Consider the following 16549-nt stretch of genomic DNA (forward strand, 5'->3'; position numbering starts at 1 on the left):
ATCCTTTTCTCCATTAATATGAAGAGTATGAGTTTTCACCTTCCCTGCCAAAGCTAACCCCCTCCAATAGTAGCCTAATTTCTCAATTCTTAATTTGCCTCATTGTTCTTACTCTAGATCCTTTGCCAACAAATTTACTTAGGGCTCCTAATAAATTTTTTTTAACAGTCAACAGTCAAAACCCACAAACCTTTTCTAAACTGTGAAATATTCACAAGCTATCATCCAACCTTAAATCTAAATTTTTAGGAAAAAGTTCCTTCACTGCATCCACTCCATCATAAATCTTCAAACCTCTTCAGCCCTTCTGTCTCCAAGGTGATCTATCAGTGCCTTTTCCTACTGTGTACTTGGGTGCTGTCTTTTACATTTCACACTATGGACCATCTCTCTCTTCCTCAATGTGCTCCCTGTTCCCTCACCATACTCTTGTTTCCAAGACAAGATTCTCTAACTAGTCTTTTCTTTTTTTGTTTCTTCCTACTCCAGAATCAGAGTTAATAGGTTGCCTAGTTTAACAAAAGAGAAGTCTCTTTTTCATCAATAAGTAGTCCTACAACTTGATTATATCTTGTGAGGGAATCATAGAATTATAGATTTAGAGCTGAAAAGGTACTTTGAAGTTGTCTAGTCTAATCCCCTCATTTTACAGAGGAGGAAGGCTGTTCCTTGCCCAAGGTCACATAGGCAGGAAGAGAAAGAAACCAGGTCTTCTGAAGACTTTTTCATCCAAGGAAAGCCTGTTCCACTCTTGGACTTTGATCTTCCAATAAGCTTAAATCTCTAAAACCTCCCTCTTTATTCCCAGTTCTGCTTTCTAGGGTCCACCGGAGTTCAGATTCTGCCACATGACCCACAATCATGACTTCCCATCATCACCTGAAATTCCATCCTTGCCATCAAATGCAGCAGGTTCTGCCTTGAATCTGTCCCTTCTCTGAACCCTCCCATTTGTGTTCCTGTTAGAGGCTAACACACAAAGTCTCTGGATAGAGCTGGTTTTCTCTTCCTGAGCATTGAGTCCCACCACAAGAGAAACAAGATTGTTGGTGGCAATAGAAACAGGATTGGAATTCAGTTCTTCCATTTCAAATGACTATCTTTGGAGTAAGTAGTCTCCTCTGGCAGTAGTCTGCCTTTCTGACAGAAGCTACCGACTTCCAACGAACATTTCTGTGGAATTAACCCCATTCTTCTGGTTCTTGTTGTCTTTTCCCGATTTCATCACCCACATTTTACTCCCCCCTTCCACTTAATAAGGTTGCTCCCCAAGGCTCTCTTTGGGGCCTCTCTTCTCTATGCTGGTGACTTTATCACCTTCAATAGGTTTATCTCTGTGCATATAATTTACTGTATGTGCAACTCCTACCTCTCCCTGGCCCAAGTCTTGCATCATTAATTGCCTGTGGATCATTCCAGAGACAGGTCACATTCAGAGAGTCCTTAACATAATTCTTCATCATTATTCCCAGACCCATCCCTCTTGTAAACCAAATATAACAGCTTTGAAATTGTTGAATTTATTATATTTTTTTAAAAAGACAAGCTGCTGTATATAAGTCATGGGTTCATTGACAATCTTTTTTTTTTTTTTCTTTATATATGGAAATGTTTACTTTCTTGGAATTTGTTGAGTCCAGAATAACAAAAACTTGCCCATTTCATTAAAAGTTACTGTGATTCTTCCAGTCTTCCAGGTTGATAAGCTCAATATTAAACTCAATTCTTTGTTCTTACACCTCCTTTATAATAAGTTGCTATATATCTTGCCATTTTTATCTCCACAATATCACTCATCCAACTTCTCCATTTAGTTCCGGGTCTTCATCACTTAGATTACTACAGTTGCTTGCTTAATTGGTCTCACTACCACATTTATCACCACTCCAGTTTATTTTCCACTATTGTCTGTTATCTTCAGTAAGTACAGATCTATGTTAACTACTGTGTTCAATCTCTGATGGTTCTGTTGCCTCTAAGATAGGATGTTAATTCCTGTTTAACTTTTAAAGCCAATTACAGCCTGGCCTCAATCTCATTTTCCAGTCTTTATATGTGACTTCACTTCTCAAATCTATGATTTGGCTGCCAAACCAATCTCTCTCTATGTAAACAGGATGTCCTACCTACTGTTTCCATATCTTTTATCAACTACTCCCCAACCCTGGAATGTCCTTCCTCTTCACTTCTACCCCACAAAATCTCTTCATCGGATACAATTCTGCCACTGCCTTTCATTACAGAAAGCATCTCCTAACTCCTCCCCCTCCAAATTACTGTAGCCATCTTCCACAAACTACCCTCAATTTACTACTTGTATTTAATGCTCTATTATATACAGGATATACTGAAAGCCTTAATGTGGTTTTTAAGCTTGAGTTTTGAATTTAAAACTATACCAAGACTTTAGGGACTTCCTATATGCTTATATATACTTAACTCCCCCATTAGAATATAATTTCCTTGAGGTAGGGATTGTTTTATTCACTGTCTTTGTATCTCCAATGCCTAGCATAGTGCCTGGCACTAGTAGACACTGAATTATTTGTTGCTTGATTTTTCTCCAACTAGTTAGATGATCCATTTATCATCTATTAAATTTAAACTTGTTAAAATTTTAACTTTTGAATTCACAATACAGATTTAAATTTTCATTCTACACATAGATATAATAAAATAGAATTAGTTGCTTAAATTTTATCTAAATTGATTTTTTTTAGCAGTAGTATTCAACTTTTCAAAACTAGCACCTTAAGGTTTGCAAAACACTTTGCAAATATCTTAATTCTCACAAGTTTGTGAGGTAGGTGCTGTTATCTCCATTTTATAGGTGAGGAAACCAAGGCACAGATGGGTTAAGTGATTTGTTCAGGGTGACAGCTAATAAAGATAATAAATAAGTCCCAGCACTATTCACTGTATTACCAGCTTCCTGTTTTTAAAATGATTTTTTAAAAAATGAGAAACTAGTTTAAAATACATATAAAAATTATCAGGAATGAGGTAGGTGTTTGGTTTTGAATGTCTTATCTATCTGCCTTCACCATAGCCTCTTCTCATTTCAGTTATGAAGCAGAACTGAGTCCTATAGATCAGAAGGCCAGTGCATTAAAGTTTCACTTGGACAAAAGACCTTTCTTTGAAATGCCTTCACCTCTGGGTGATATAAATTTGGATGAATATGAAGATGATGTGGAGATATTATGATTATGACCCAACATAGAAAGACTGCAGCAGGTCTGCTACACCAGAAATGATCAGTGGCTTTGTTTCCAGACAGTCGTAGTTTTTTGTGGTACAAATTATTTAAAATCTTTTAATTAAGTGCATTTTTATGGAATGATAATTTTGTATTTATCCAACATTCAAGCTTGTAAACTAGATAATTTATTTATAGATGGTGCAAATCTCCTTAATTGGAATAATTTTGTGTTCTCTAAAGCCTCTGCTATTTTGAATATGCACCATTCTTTCCAGTTAATATTATATACTGATACCCTGGAGCTGTAAAAGCTGTGAAAAAGTACCCACAGTCAAGGAGTAAGAGGCTCCTTTTATTCAGATCTCTAGTGTTTTTGCTCCTAAAAGAGGGAAAAGTAAATAACATCTTTCTGTAACCTTATACACCTGACAAAAGGAAAAAAGTATGATAGTTTTATTTTTAAAAGCTGTCAATTGACATACTTTAATTTAAAAACTAAGCATTCTGGCACACACAGGAACTTTTTAAAAAGTTTTTTTAAAAACTGGTTTTCTCCTCCTGTTTAAATGCAGTTCCTTAAATCAGGTTAACTTATTGATGTATATCATAAAAGAAATACTCTTTAACATTTGAAGTTGGTTAGTATTTATACTTGATATTCTGGCTGGATATTTTTGCTCTTTAGAGAAGGGTTTTTTTTTTCCTTGGCTTTTAAAAAAACATATTAATGTTACTTGATCTGTGATGTGCACTAATATATTGTGGGCATTTAAGGCTTCTATTTCTTCCTCTTTGAAAGGTTAGTTATTGACACATTCCATAAATATATAAACAAAAGTGTCACAGCAGCTTGAATTTCTGCCACCTCACCTGCCTATCTTTATGGCAAGAGAGTGTGTAAAGAATGAGAGATACTTGTTTCAGTTTCATAAATCATAAGGTTGTAGTGCCTTGAAATGTACATAACAGTACGCAAAGAATTTGGGTATAGAACGCCTTCAGCAAGTTTATTTGAACGTTTTCATGTAAAATGTACAAAAAAGATGTAAAGTTATTTTTGTTTGCTGTGTAGATCAGTTTAAAAATGTTTAAAAATCATGTTTGTATTTTCAAATAAAGCATTTAAAGATTTTCATCCATGTATCCACTTGTTGTAATATTACCACAGGTATGCCTACATGCAGCAAAGCATTTTACTGTTTCTGGACACATCTCATAGCTTTACATGGAAATATTAACACTGGGTAGAGTTTGACACAATTTGGGGGGGAAAACATCTTGGCACCGAAACCAGAATCCTTCATTTTAATTTCCTGTGGAAAACTTTAGATGTTAAACCACAAAATGGTTACCGGTTTTTGTTACGTCTCTGATGATTCTATATGTAATAAATCAAGTACATAAGGAAAGCATTTATTGTACTACTAACCTCCGGGTTGTACTGACTTTAGGAGCAAAGAGTTGACAAATAAAGATAGCCAAGTAGTAAATGCATGTTAAAGCAACAGAAATATAGCCTTTGCAACTATTAGCTGACAATATTCTAAACTACTTTCAAGCTTTCACCACATAGTCTCTCACACCTAACACAACACCTCAAAAAAAAACCACATTTCTCTCAATTTGGTTAAATTTTAAAGCCTTGGCAATATTCCTTTGCAACTATGTGGACTTAGAAGACCAGTCTGAGGATGATTCTAATGTCACCCTTTTTTGCTGGCTGACTTTTAATTCAAATATCATGTAGGAATTTTAGAATAGGGCCTAATGTTAAAGCCATTTATTTTCCTCAAGTATCTCACAGGATACTTGAAACTTAAATGTTTTTAAAAACAGGTATACTTCTCCATATTAACACATTTTAACTTCAGATAATAATACTATTTGCTTGTTCATTAGAAGAGCATTTACCAAGGGTAAACTTCATTTTGGAACACACCATTATGAACTATTTTCCTGTACTCTTGGCAGGACCATAAATTGACAAGAAAAATAACTATGCCACATGACAACTGTTCAAAAAATTCATCCAGATCAAACCAATCCATTTATGTTCCTATATGCAAAAGAATAATTCTTGCCTGCTCATCCAACAAAGATGGGAACAATTTCTTTGATCAGAAATATCAAATAACTATATCTTCTAAATTTATTCTCCCTCTGTATCTTCTAAATTTATTCTCCCTATAGTTAAGGCAATGAGTCATATGGTCACTAATCCAGCAGCTGTCTTGTTGCTTTAAATATTACACGTGCGCCATGCTCGGACACACACACACAACACTCTTTTTAAAGGGGAGATAGGGATAGGAACACAATACTTTGGCACAATAAACTAAAAAGATAAGGACGACTCTACAAATCCAGAACACTGTTGTCACACCAACAAAATATATATAAACTATTTCATTTGTGTATAAGCTGCTTCCTCACAACTTCTGGGAGTCATATTACAAGAGTATGAAATGGAGTCCAATATCTGAAAATATGCACGGAAGACCTTAATACAACAGTCATTCATATTTAAGTTTTTCCAATGTGACAGGACCTCCTCCCTAGTTTTCCTACCCTTACTTCCAGAATCCATTATCAATATAAATACTCCCTAGACTGTTGTAAATGGCAACCCTTAATAAATGATCTAAATTAATGTGGCTGAAATAATTTAAGTGGGCCTATATCTTAATTATGAACTCTTCTGACCTTAGCTAGATTGGTCTTTGGATGACATACATGTAGTTCATTAAACATATACTCAAAAAGTCAAATCAAGGTAGCTTAAGTGTTTCCTTCCTCCCCCCCCCCCCCACTGGTCTGTTATAAGCACCTAGTATATAATAGGCACTTGATAAATATTTTATAATGATATAAAACAACTTAATCACCAGAAGATCACAAAAACATGTCTATCACCACCAATAAGAGCTGTGGTTTGTTTTGAAAAACAAAGTGCAAAAGCAGTCATGTCTTGTTTTTCCATCAAATAAAGGGGGGAAATGTAAATGAAACACTGTTTGACCTCACAGTTCACAAGTAAAATGTGAAGAAAAAAAACAGACAAACCCTGCCTTGGATACTTCCTGAAGAAATCCTTCCAGCTGAAATTTCAGGCATGAGTCAGAATTCTCTCTTACCTAAAATACTTCATTCTTCTTTGTGTGCATTGTGTATAACATGGGGGTAAAATATAAACTCCTTGAGTGCAGCATTGCTTTCATTTTTATCTGATTTAAGTTATTTATACAAAGGTAACAAATAAATATTGAATTGAAACCACCATAAGTTTTCCTATACACAATGGTAAGAAGGCAAATTTCTGGTTTTGTTTTCCTTCAAAAATAGTTAATCTAATGTTTATTAATTTAAAGAATGAAAAGAGGAGAAGGAAATAGATAATCTTTCCTTTAGAGTGTCATTTCTGAATTCCACCTATTGAATGAAATTTAATAATAGTAACGAATATCTTATTGTTAAAAAGGGGAACTTTGCTTAATAAAAGTGATTTCTGAATAACATTCTTAATATAACCAATATCTTCTGTATTTGTTATAAATACCCATAAAAACAGTAACACTATTCCGTTTATCACCCATGGTACTGTTCTGTCAAGATGTCATTTCAACTTATGTTTTCACTGAAAAAATAAACTTTAGGCATGGTATGCCTGTACATAAAATAAGCCAAGGTAGGTGAAAGGCTACCTTGGAGTAAATTCTGAGGGAATTTACTTTTCTTTGGACCTGAAACTTTTAAAAGCCCAAAGAGCACAAGAGTCCAGGATCCAGGGACAGTCCCACTTCATAAAGTTGCTGTTTCCATTTGTACACATGAAAATCTGAAAAAATCAAAACGTTTTGGTTGTTTCCCAAAAGAGTAGTTTCTGATCTTCACCATTTTCAGCTTTTTCACAAGTTTCCCTAAAAAAAAAAAAAAAAAAAAAAAAAAAAAAAAGATAAGATTAAGATAAACAGTCAAAGTCTTTACAAAATGAAAATAAACCTCATTTTATTGTGGTCTATGGTGCAAGTTCAGGTTACAGGTGACCCCTTTTTGTTAAAAGGGACCAGTATTTATAGGAACTAATTAACTTTGCTTAGAATCCAGGATGGACCCATATCATACCAAATTTTGAACCTAATGAAGTATAATACAATGTAATCCCACCTTAGACAACTGTATATATGAATGTTTATATATGCTAACATTAATAGCAAGTTTATTTTTTTAATTAGTAATGCCATTAGCAAGATCATTTTTTTATCACCAGCAAAACTCTGTAGGTTTCCGACATTATAACTAAAGAAGTTTAAAAAAAAACTAACTTAACAATGACAGAAATAACTTGCATTATTATGCTATAGTTCAGAAACCACCTTTCTGAATGCTGATGTCAGGATTTGTCAGCATATGTACCCCCAGACTTAAATGGATCTCTGATATCAGTGGTATAGACATTCCTCCTGATGATACAAATCCATATATAAGTGCTCATCCTGTGCTCATACTTTTGTCTGTGTGCTCCTATATTTTTATTGTGTGTAGGGGGGAGGGAGCGGGAAGTTCTTTGCATTTTCCAGATACTGTGAAGATGCCAGCTGAACACATCAGTCATCTGGCTTCTTGCCATGTCTCTAGCAGCTCTATGGTCTTTTTCAAATATAAATTTTTTGATGACATCCTAAACTAGTTTTTACATACAATAGTTTATTCACATCTACCATAAGCTTTTTCACTGTCTCCTGGGTAATACTCACTTTAATTCTTCATAAAATAATTTTTCTTGTCTTGACTCCCAATCAAACAAAATACGGTAAAACAAAATTCTTAAAATGTTTAACATATGTTTCTAGGAGAGTTTGAAATCATTAAAAGAATTTTGAATTTTCCTTAATGAATGCAATCCACCCTGACATGGTTCAAGACACATCCTGACAAACAAGATTATAACACCTGGTTCTACAAAGATAATAGGAACCTGTAGGACCTCAGAGTAGGACAAGGGATTTTCCCTTTTTTCTATCATCAACTACATTAGCAGTGGGAAAGCCCATACACCTTTTCTCAGAATAATATTTTTAAAATTATAAAAAAAAAAAAAAAAACAGGATTACAAAACAAATTAATCATAAATAAATTAATGTATTACATATTTCAATCATTTTTCTAAAGCTTATGGTAAATACCTGCCTAGGACAATGAATGCCTTTCACATGCATATTATCTCTTATGAGTCACCATCTGAAATTCAGCAAGTCAAAAACACAACTTTCTCTTCTCTCTCCAATCTACCCCGCCTCCAAGCTTGCCGATGCTTCACAAGGGCACCACCATCCATTCAGCTTACAATGTCAAAAGTCCTCCTTGACTGTTCACCAAGGACATCACTCCTTCCATGCATTATTATGAACCTCCTGACTGATTTCTCTGACTTCAGTTTCTGTCCTCTTTCCAAGCTATAGAAAGTGATATTCATAAGGCCCCCAGTTACCTCTAGGTTAAAACACAGACTCTTCTATTGGATGTTGGAAGTTTCAGAACTTCACTACTTTTAAAATTTTTTAATTTTATGTTCTCTACTGTTGGTCACATATGATCCTCAATATCCCATCTCTGCACTAGGGCGTAAGCTGCCCCTTATGCCTGGAATAGATTTCAACTTCACCTCTCTTTCAGAGAATTCATAGTTTCCTTCAGAGCTCAACTCAAAATGCCACCTTATACATAAAACTTGTTATGATTCTGCCAGTACCCCCCTCTCCAAAAAAAAAAAACAACTTGAGTTTCTTTTCTATGTATGCACATAGGTATATGTATATATCTCCTGCTTACAGAGAATGTGATATTTTCTTGACAAATTACCCATCATTTGACAATCATCTGTTTATGTGTAATAAGATAATGGATTCATTCATGGACCATCATAGGTCAAATTAAATATGAAATTTGAAAAAAAGGATAAAAATGAGAAATATTTCATGCAATTACATCTCCTGCAGCCTAATATGTTTTGAAAAACTTTCAAATCTGAAAAATGGGAAATGAATTAAACACACTGAAAATAATTATTAATATTTTTTAGTGAAGTTCAGTTTATGCAAAATAGACTAGAATTATCTAGCACTAATTTCATATCGTTATCATGGATACAGACACGATGAAGCAGAGTAACATTGGCTTAGTTTTCAATTCACCTTTTATGTAAGGTCTTCAAAAAATATGGGGAGAGATGCTATATTATCAGTGTTTCACAGAGGAGGAAACCGAGGCAAAAAGTCTAAGTGACTTATTCAAGGTCATAAAACTAAGGGCTAGATTTGAACTCTGTTCTTCCTGATTCCAGGCCTAGCAAACTGTTATCAAGTTGCCTCTATGTACATTATACAGCTTATTAGGCATACCAGTAAACTGGAAATGCTGATAACATTCTAAGTTTTCATTAAAAAAAAATATCATGGATCACCTCTACAAGATCAGACAGAAGATTTTTGTGGAGTTGGAATGTTCTGCTTCCTTATCAAATAAAAAGTTATCCCTTCTTCTATTACCACATTATGCATCCATGCATGGCTCAGGAACCAGAACTTATTTTCTTTTCTTTTTAATAATATTTCCTATGAAATGTCTATAATCAAGGACTTAACAAAAGGAGCATAGGAGAACTAGGAGTAAAGGTACAAATCCATAAAAAACAAATAAAGCCTTAAAAGATTCATTGACCTACTGTGACCTTGAGAATAGGAGCCAGCTGGAAAGGTACCATTTGGAAGGTAAGGTAGAGAATTGAAAATGTAAGACACGACAGCCAAGTCCCACAAACTTCTCAAATACTCATAGAGTATGATCTGGCTTTGAAAAGTTCTAAACCTCATTAGTTACCTCATCTATTTCAACAACATCGATATCTTCATTGAGGTCCTCTGTTTCTTCTTCATGCAGGCTTTCAGGTGAGTCTCCCATCCTGCAAAAATGCAACACTTTGATTTTAGACTATGACCTGTATCTAGGTCATTCCCTTCTCTGCTACAAAGTGAAGAAATAACCTTAGAATATTGGAGAAATTTAGCATGAATATTTATTTTTCTTTTAAGGAGAAAAGCATGTCTGGATTTTTTTTTCTTTTTTTAAGATTTTAACAAAGAGATAGAGGCATGTTGTTCACATGCTACAGTAGTTCAACTGTGAATTCTGTACCACGACATAAATTACAGTTCAAAGAAACATCATCTAGAGAATTAGTAGTATTTCAAGAAGGTTCCCTTTTCTCTTTTCCTGGTTCTATGGATGTGGTTTTCAATGGTGCTAAGGACAAAGTGCTAAGCATTTAATGTTAAATTTTCTAATGCTGCCAAGGAAGCCAACTAGCATCACTGACTCCTTTTCCCTATCTTAGCCAGCTAAATACAGCATCACACAAAAACAATAAGTGTATTGGCTAGGAGCACCAAAAGCTCCATTTAACCAACATACTGCCTAACAGCTAGACACTCCAAACAATTCCAGCAGCCAAAGATCTCTCATCTGATCTAAGTATCCTCATCACCCACCACAAGTTAGGAAGGAAGAATTCTTCCGGTAATATAGGTGGCCCCACAGTTTGAGCTTTTCTCTTAGGCCAATTATAGTGAACTATAACTTAATGCCTCAATATTAAGTAGAAAATGGAATATAGATTAATTGAAAGCTCTAGGAATACACTCACAGTGACTTCTGAAAAAAAAAGTTTCAAAATAGTAAATAAAATTTTTTATACTTAAATATGAAGCAAGTTAAAAAAAAACAAAAAAAAACTTTTTCTAATGGCTCATTTCCTTTGCTTCTATCCCCATGAAGGCTTTCCCACAATTAATCAGGCCTCAAACATAGGTTATTCTAAGATACTCTATGTGCTCTTAAATAAGTGGTTGCTTTACAGTAAGGTTACAATGAAGATATTAAGCAAAGATAGCTTTTACTTTGGAAACAATGTTTCCAGTGACTAAGCAATTGACTAAACAGTTCAGGCTGCTCAGGTGATCCCTGATGTTGATTGTTAAATCTATAAAACAATTTGTATTTTAGTCTTTTCTACAGTCTGATTCAAAAGAGACAAAATCAAGCTACTCCTAAAAGCTTTAAGGAACCAGATTTTACTTTACTATTAAGGACTTTTATTATTTATTTATTACTATTAAGGATTTTTCAGTTCCAGAAGCTGTCAAAAAAACAAACAAAAAAACAGAACTAGCTATCTTGGGAGGAGGCAGACTAAAAGGGTCTAAGTAGTGGTTATTCTGTTTAAAAAAAAAAAAAAAAAAAAAAGATTCCTACAAAAATTAGGAAATTGTACTGCACTAATTCTAAAGTCCCTTGGCTAATCCCAAGAATCTATGCATCACAGATTTCTTGCGCTGTGTTCAAGTCCTACAAACCCATTAGCAAGGCAGACAGTTTGGTTTATGTATGAGTTCTACTTTGTTGCCCTCTCCACCAATATAACTGACAGGATATTTTATCATTATATAATAGACAAAAAGTATAATAAGTTATTATAATATATAATACCCTGTGGTTAGTGGATTATTTTCTAAAAACTAAAAACCACCTTGAAGAGGACTGTATTCTTTTTCACTAGGGCTAGGGCACAATGATTCAGCATATTTCCCACACATAAAAGGTCCAATTCAGCATTAGAATCTTCCCCAATACCTGGATGCTATATCTTGTTCTGTGGGGCCTGGCTCATCCACAATGTCTTCCGATGTCACTGTTTTACTTTTCCATGAGAAATAAGAGAGCTGTGAATCTGACTGTAAATCCATTGTTTGCCTTGAGCTTCCAGGAAGTGAAATATCCATAATACTCCCTATAAACAAGTAGAAAGAAAGGAAATGTCAAAAAAAGAGAAAAACAAAGTAAAATGGAACTTCCAAAGCCAAGCAAATTGGAAATGGTTAAAGTGTGGCTTCCTAGTGATATAATAAGACAACTTGGCTCAAATACAGTTAAAACAGAAAAAGTTAATTAGGCTTTTCACAGAATTGCCATTTGACCTTTACCCTCAAACTAACTAAACTTTCATGACTATATCTTTAATTTGGATGTATTAAGTAAAAGTAAAGTCTCCAAAATAAACTGGAGATAAGGGAAGCCAAGACATAGGATTCTGTTATAACAGAATTATGCCTAACCTCCCTATTATTTCATGAAGAGGTAAGTAAGGAAGTTGTATTACAACAATGCTATGCCTTTTATTTTTAGGAAAGCAAACTTGTCCCTAGACAAGGAAAAGAGTTCACCATGCCAAAAGTCTGGGCATGCCAAGAAAGCTGACAGATGTGTTGGGAATATAATATGTAATGGCTCTGACCAGGATAGACTAGTTTTTGTCTCGATGGTATTTTAAATTTCCTCTAGCTTTAACTGGATCTGGGCAGGTTCTTAGTCACCTAGTATAAGATATCCAGAAAACCAAGAGGCTGAACCTTCTTGTTCACACTTCTGATTATAGAACCAACACCAGGCACAGAAGAACTACATACAGTCAAATCAAAGCTGTGCCCCTTTTCCTTGCTATGAATGTTCTTCCCTTGCTAAGGCTAAGTAACATGTGAAAAACCTTTAAAGTATCTCATTTTGTTCCAGTCTCAGACCCAAACCATCTGACTTACCCTGGTCTACTCTAACTATAACAACAAAGAAAATCAAATTCTTGTTAAAGAAAACAATCTTGCTGATACCAAGACACAGAGGAAAAAATTCAACTATTAATTTTTTTTTAATTCAAAAAAAGACTGATACCATAAGAAGGCCTCTGATAAGAAGAAAATTCCCATATATAACAAAAAAATTATTAGCAGCTCTTTAAGTCGTGGTAAAGCACTGGAAGCAATGTAAGATGACTATCACCTGGAGAACAGCTAAGCAAACTATAGTTAGTGAAAGAAATGGAATATATACTATAAGAAATTATCATTACGATGAATACACAGCATCATGGAAATGCCTCTGCAATATGATTTAGAAGAGGCAACAAAATTATATGTGCAATAACTACAGCAATATAAACAGAAGACTCAAAAACAGAAAATAATCAAAATGATTATTTCATACATCAATAGTTAAGTGGTCAAAGGATGTGAGCAAACATTTCTTAAAAGAACTGCAAAACATTCACAACTATATGGTCCAAGTTATGAATAATAAGAAAAATGAAATTCCAAACAACTCAGGGACATATTGTACATAATAGTATATAATAAGTATAATAATATATGTACATATATTTAGATTTAGAATGTATATTTAGAATATATATATTTAGAATGTATATTTAGAATATATATTTAAGATTTTAGAATGTAGATTTAAAACATGTAGAATGTACATATATTTACAGAATGTACATATATTTACAGAATGTAGATTTAGAACAGTAGATTTAAACGATTGTCATCAGCATGTTACACAGAATCCTATGGAGGAATCACACAGGATAAGAAGGCATGGGCAGATGATCATACGCATTGGTGGAGACAGTATCTATAAATAATAATAAGATTGCAGACCCACTGCAATGGGTATCAATTCAGCAGACTATGGTATTATAATAATAGCAATCATGTTATCTTTGGAAGACTCTGCATGCAAAAAAAATCCTAAAGTTGAAAGAGATACTCTAATGACTACTTTATAATTAATTTCACCAATATTAACCTGACCTCAATGACTTATGAACCTGGGAATTGGGCATTAAGGATTGTGACATTTTATCATGTATATTATAATTTACATAATGCTTATGTGATTAGTTAACTTAATCCATATACTATCCCTATGAAATAAGCAATACTAACATCAGGTAAGAAAAAAAAGCTCAGAGACTCACCCCTACACAATTACTTAAGTGATAAAGCCAGGTCTTCAACTTCTAAATTTTAAATATCTCACTTTTTCCTGCTCAGAATATTTAAAAATATGTCTGACATCAAGGGTGACTGGGAAGTACTAAATTAGTTATGTTTTTAAAATAAATTAATATGAACAAAACTAAAATTAGATAAAACCCTTACTCTTAGCTATATAAAGAGTAAATATTTTAATATAAAGACACCAAGGTCAGTAAATAATACTAACAGAAGTTTGGGTTTTGTTATAATGGAGGGAAACCGCTCAAAACAGTAACTATGTAGTTAATAAATTTCAATGGTCTTATATTACCTTTTAATGTCTGGTCATTTTCTATTTTATGTAAGTTAAATACAAAACAGAATACTTCAATATTGTATGAAGATGTATTCTTATGGAAGTGGATATCTTCAACATAAAGAAGATCCAACTCACTTCCAGTTGATCAATGATGGACAGAAACAACTACAACCAGAGAAGGAACACTGGGAAGTGAATGTAAACTGTTAGCACTACTGTCTATCTACCCAGGTTACTTACCTTCGGAATCTAATACTTGATGTGCAACAAGAAAATGGGATTTACACTCATATATTGTATCTAGGTTATATTGTAACACATGTAAAATGTATGGGATTGCCTGTCATCTAGGGGAGGGAGTAGAGGGAGGGAGGGGATAATTTGGAAAAATGAATACAAAGGATAATGTTATTTAAAAAATTACTCGTGCATATATACTGACAAAAAAAATTTATAATTAAATAAAAATAAATAAATAAATAAATAAATAAATGGATGCAAAACAGAGAAATTACATGGCTGGAATAATAACAAATCAGAAGACTCTCTAGTTCATCCCCTCATTTTACAATATAATAGAGTGGATACTGTCTTTGGACACAGAAGTCTTAAGTTCACATTCCATTTCTGTTGTTACTCAAAAACTATGTGATTTCAGGTCAGTCCCAAACTTACCAAGCCTGTGTAAAATACAGAAGTGGGATAAGATGATGGTCATTTCATGCTAGTGGATACCAGTGAGAATAAGTGACTTGTACAATGTCATCCATGTAGTAAGGACAAGGCAAAGATCCACACTGCACCTCCAGTTTTAAACTCAAAAAATCTTTTTTAACTGAAATGTTTCTGGCAAAATATCTAAGTGAAAAGATATTACAAGCCAAGATACCCCTCATTAGTTCATATTAATTAAAAATTATGTCAAACTCCAAAGAATAACAACTAAAAGAAATTAAAGAGTCAAAGGAAATAAGTTGCCAAAAAACAACAAAATGAAAAATTACTATGGATAATGAGAATGCTAAGAAAAAATTCTCTAAAAGAAACTAAACTAATTCTGAAATTAGTTATACCCCATAAATAAGAATCTGTTTTTCACAAGAATCACAATAAGTGAAAAACCTAATAAAGGAACAAAAGGGGGATTTAATGAGTGAAATTGCTCTTAATAAATCATTACTGATCAGAGAAATGCAAATGAAGACAATTCTGAGATACCACTACATACCTCTCAGATTGGCTAAGATGTCAGGAAAAGATAATGACAAATGTTGAAGGGGATATGGGAAAATTGGAACCTTAATGCATTGTTGGTGGAGTTGTGAATTGATCCAACTATCCTGAAGAGCAATCTGGAACTATGCCCAAAGAGCTATCAAACTGTGCATACCCTGTGATCCAGTAGTGTTTCTACTGGGGTTATATCCCAAAGAGATCTTAAAGGTGGGAAAAGGACCCCCAGATGCAAAAATGTTTGTATCAGCCCTTTTTGTAGTGACAAGAAACTAGAAAATGAGTGAATACCAATAAGCTGGAAAATGGCTGAATAAGTTATAGTATATGAATGCTATGGAATATTATTGTCTGTAAGAAATGACCAGTAAGATGATTTCAGACAGATCTGAGGAGGCTTACATGAACCAACGTTAAGTGAAATAAGCAGAATCAAGAGAACATTGTACACAGAAACAAAATTATGTGATCAACTTTAATGCACTTGACACAATGAGGTGATTCAAAGAAATTTCAATATAAAACTTTGCCACACATACATACACACACACAAAGAAATTGCTCTTAATAAAAAACTCAAAAATAAAACAAATTGATTGATTCATGAATTCAAAAAGGTACCTAATATGAGTTAGTGACTATACAAAGGGAAAAATAAAATATTTCCTGCCTTCAAGGAGTTATATTTTATTGTGGTTAACTGATTGCTTAAAAAGAAGTAGAAAAACTTTATCATGTAGACACCCTAAAAAAGAATGCAGAAGACTAAGCTTAAAAGATTTTTAAATGCTACAAAAATTATCAGGGCAATATCAAAAGAAAACATTATGAATATAATCAAAGAGGAAACAGGATTCCAAGAATAAATTTGAGAATCAACTGTCGCCCAGGAAAAAAAAAATACTGAAACAAATGTGATAGAATTATGGG

At 33.6% G+C, this 16549-nt stretch overlaps 2 protein-coding genes across 8 annotated transcripts in view; one reads left to right on the forward strand and one right to left on the reverse strand.

The window, feature by feature from the left end:
- Positions 1-4337, forward strand: part of PPP2R3B (protein phosphatase 2 regulatory subunit B''beta) — a 96777-nt gene extending 92440 nt beyond the window's left edge. For all 4 annotated transcript variants that reach the window (XM_074300262.1, XM_074300261.1, XM_074300264.1 and 1 more), the window contains one exon: positions 3066-4337. Coding sequence is in view for 2 of the 4 variants with exons in the window: in XM_074300261.1 (XP_074156362.1) it covers positions 3066-3207 (142 nt within the window). In the remaining 2 variants the exon portion in view is untranslated. The remainder of the gene's footprint in view (positions 1-3065) is intronic.
- Positions 4183-16549, reverse strand: part of LOC141561128 (cohesin subunit SA-2-like) — a 124292-nt gene continuing 111925 nt past the window's right edge. For 3 of the 4 annotated variants that reach the window (XM_074300259.1, XM_074300258.1, XM_074300260.1), the window contains exons 32-34: positions 11888-12044; positions 10079-10160; positions 4183-7119 (exon numbers count right to left, since the gene is read on the reverse strand). In XM_074300259.1, the coding sequence (XP_074156360.1) occupies positions 7108-7119; positions 10079-10160; positions 11888-12044 (251 nt within the window). In that variant the 3' untranslated portion in view covers positions 4183-7107. Of the gene's footprint in view, positions 7120-10078; positions 10161-11887; positions 12045-16549 lie in introns of those variants that run through there. The other variant, XR_012487976.1, reaches the window with a different exon arrangement.

This window comes from Sminthopsis crassicaudata, chromosome 3, assembly GCF_048593235.1.
Source record: "Sminthopsis crassicaudata isolate SCR6 chromosome 3, ASM4859323v1, whole genome shotgun sequence".
Lineage (NCBI taxonomy): Eukaryota > Metazoa > Chordata > Mammalia > Dasyuromorphia > Dasyuridae > Sminthopsis > Sminthopsis crassicaudata.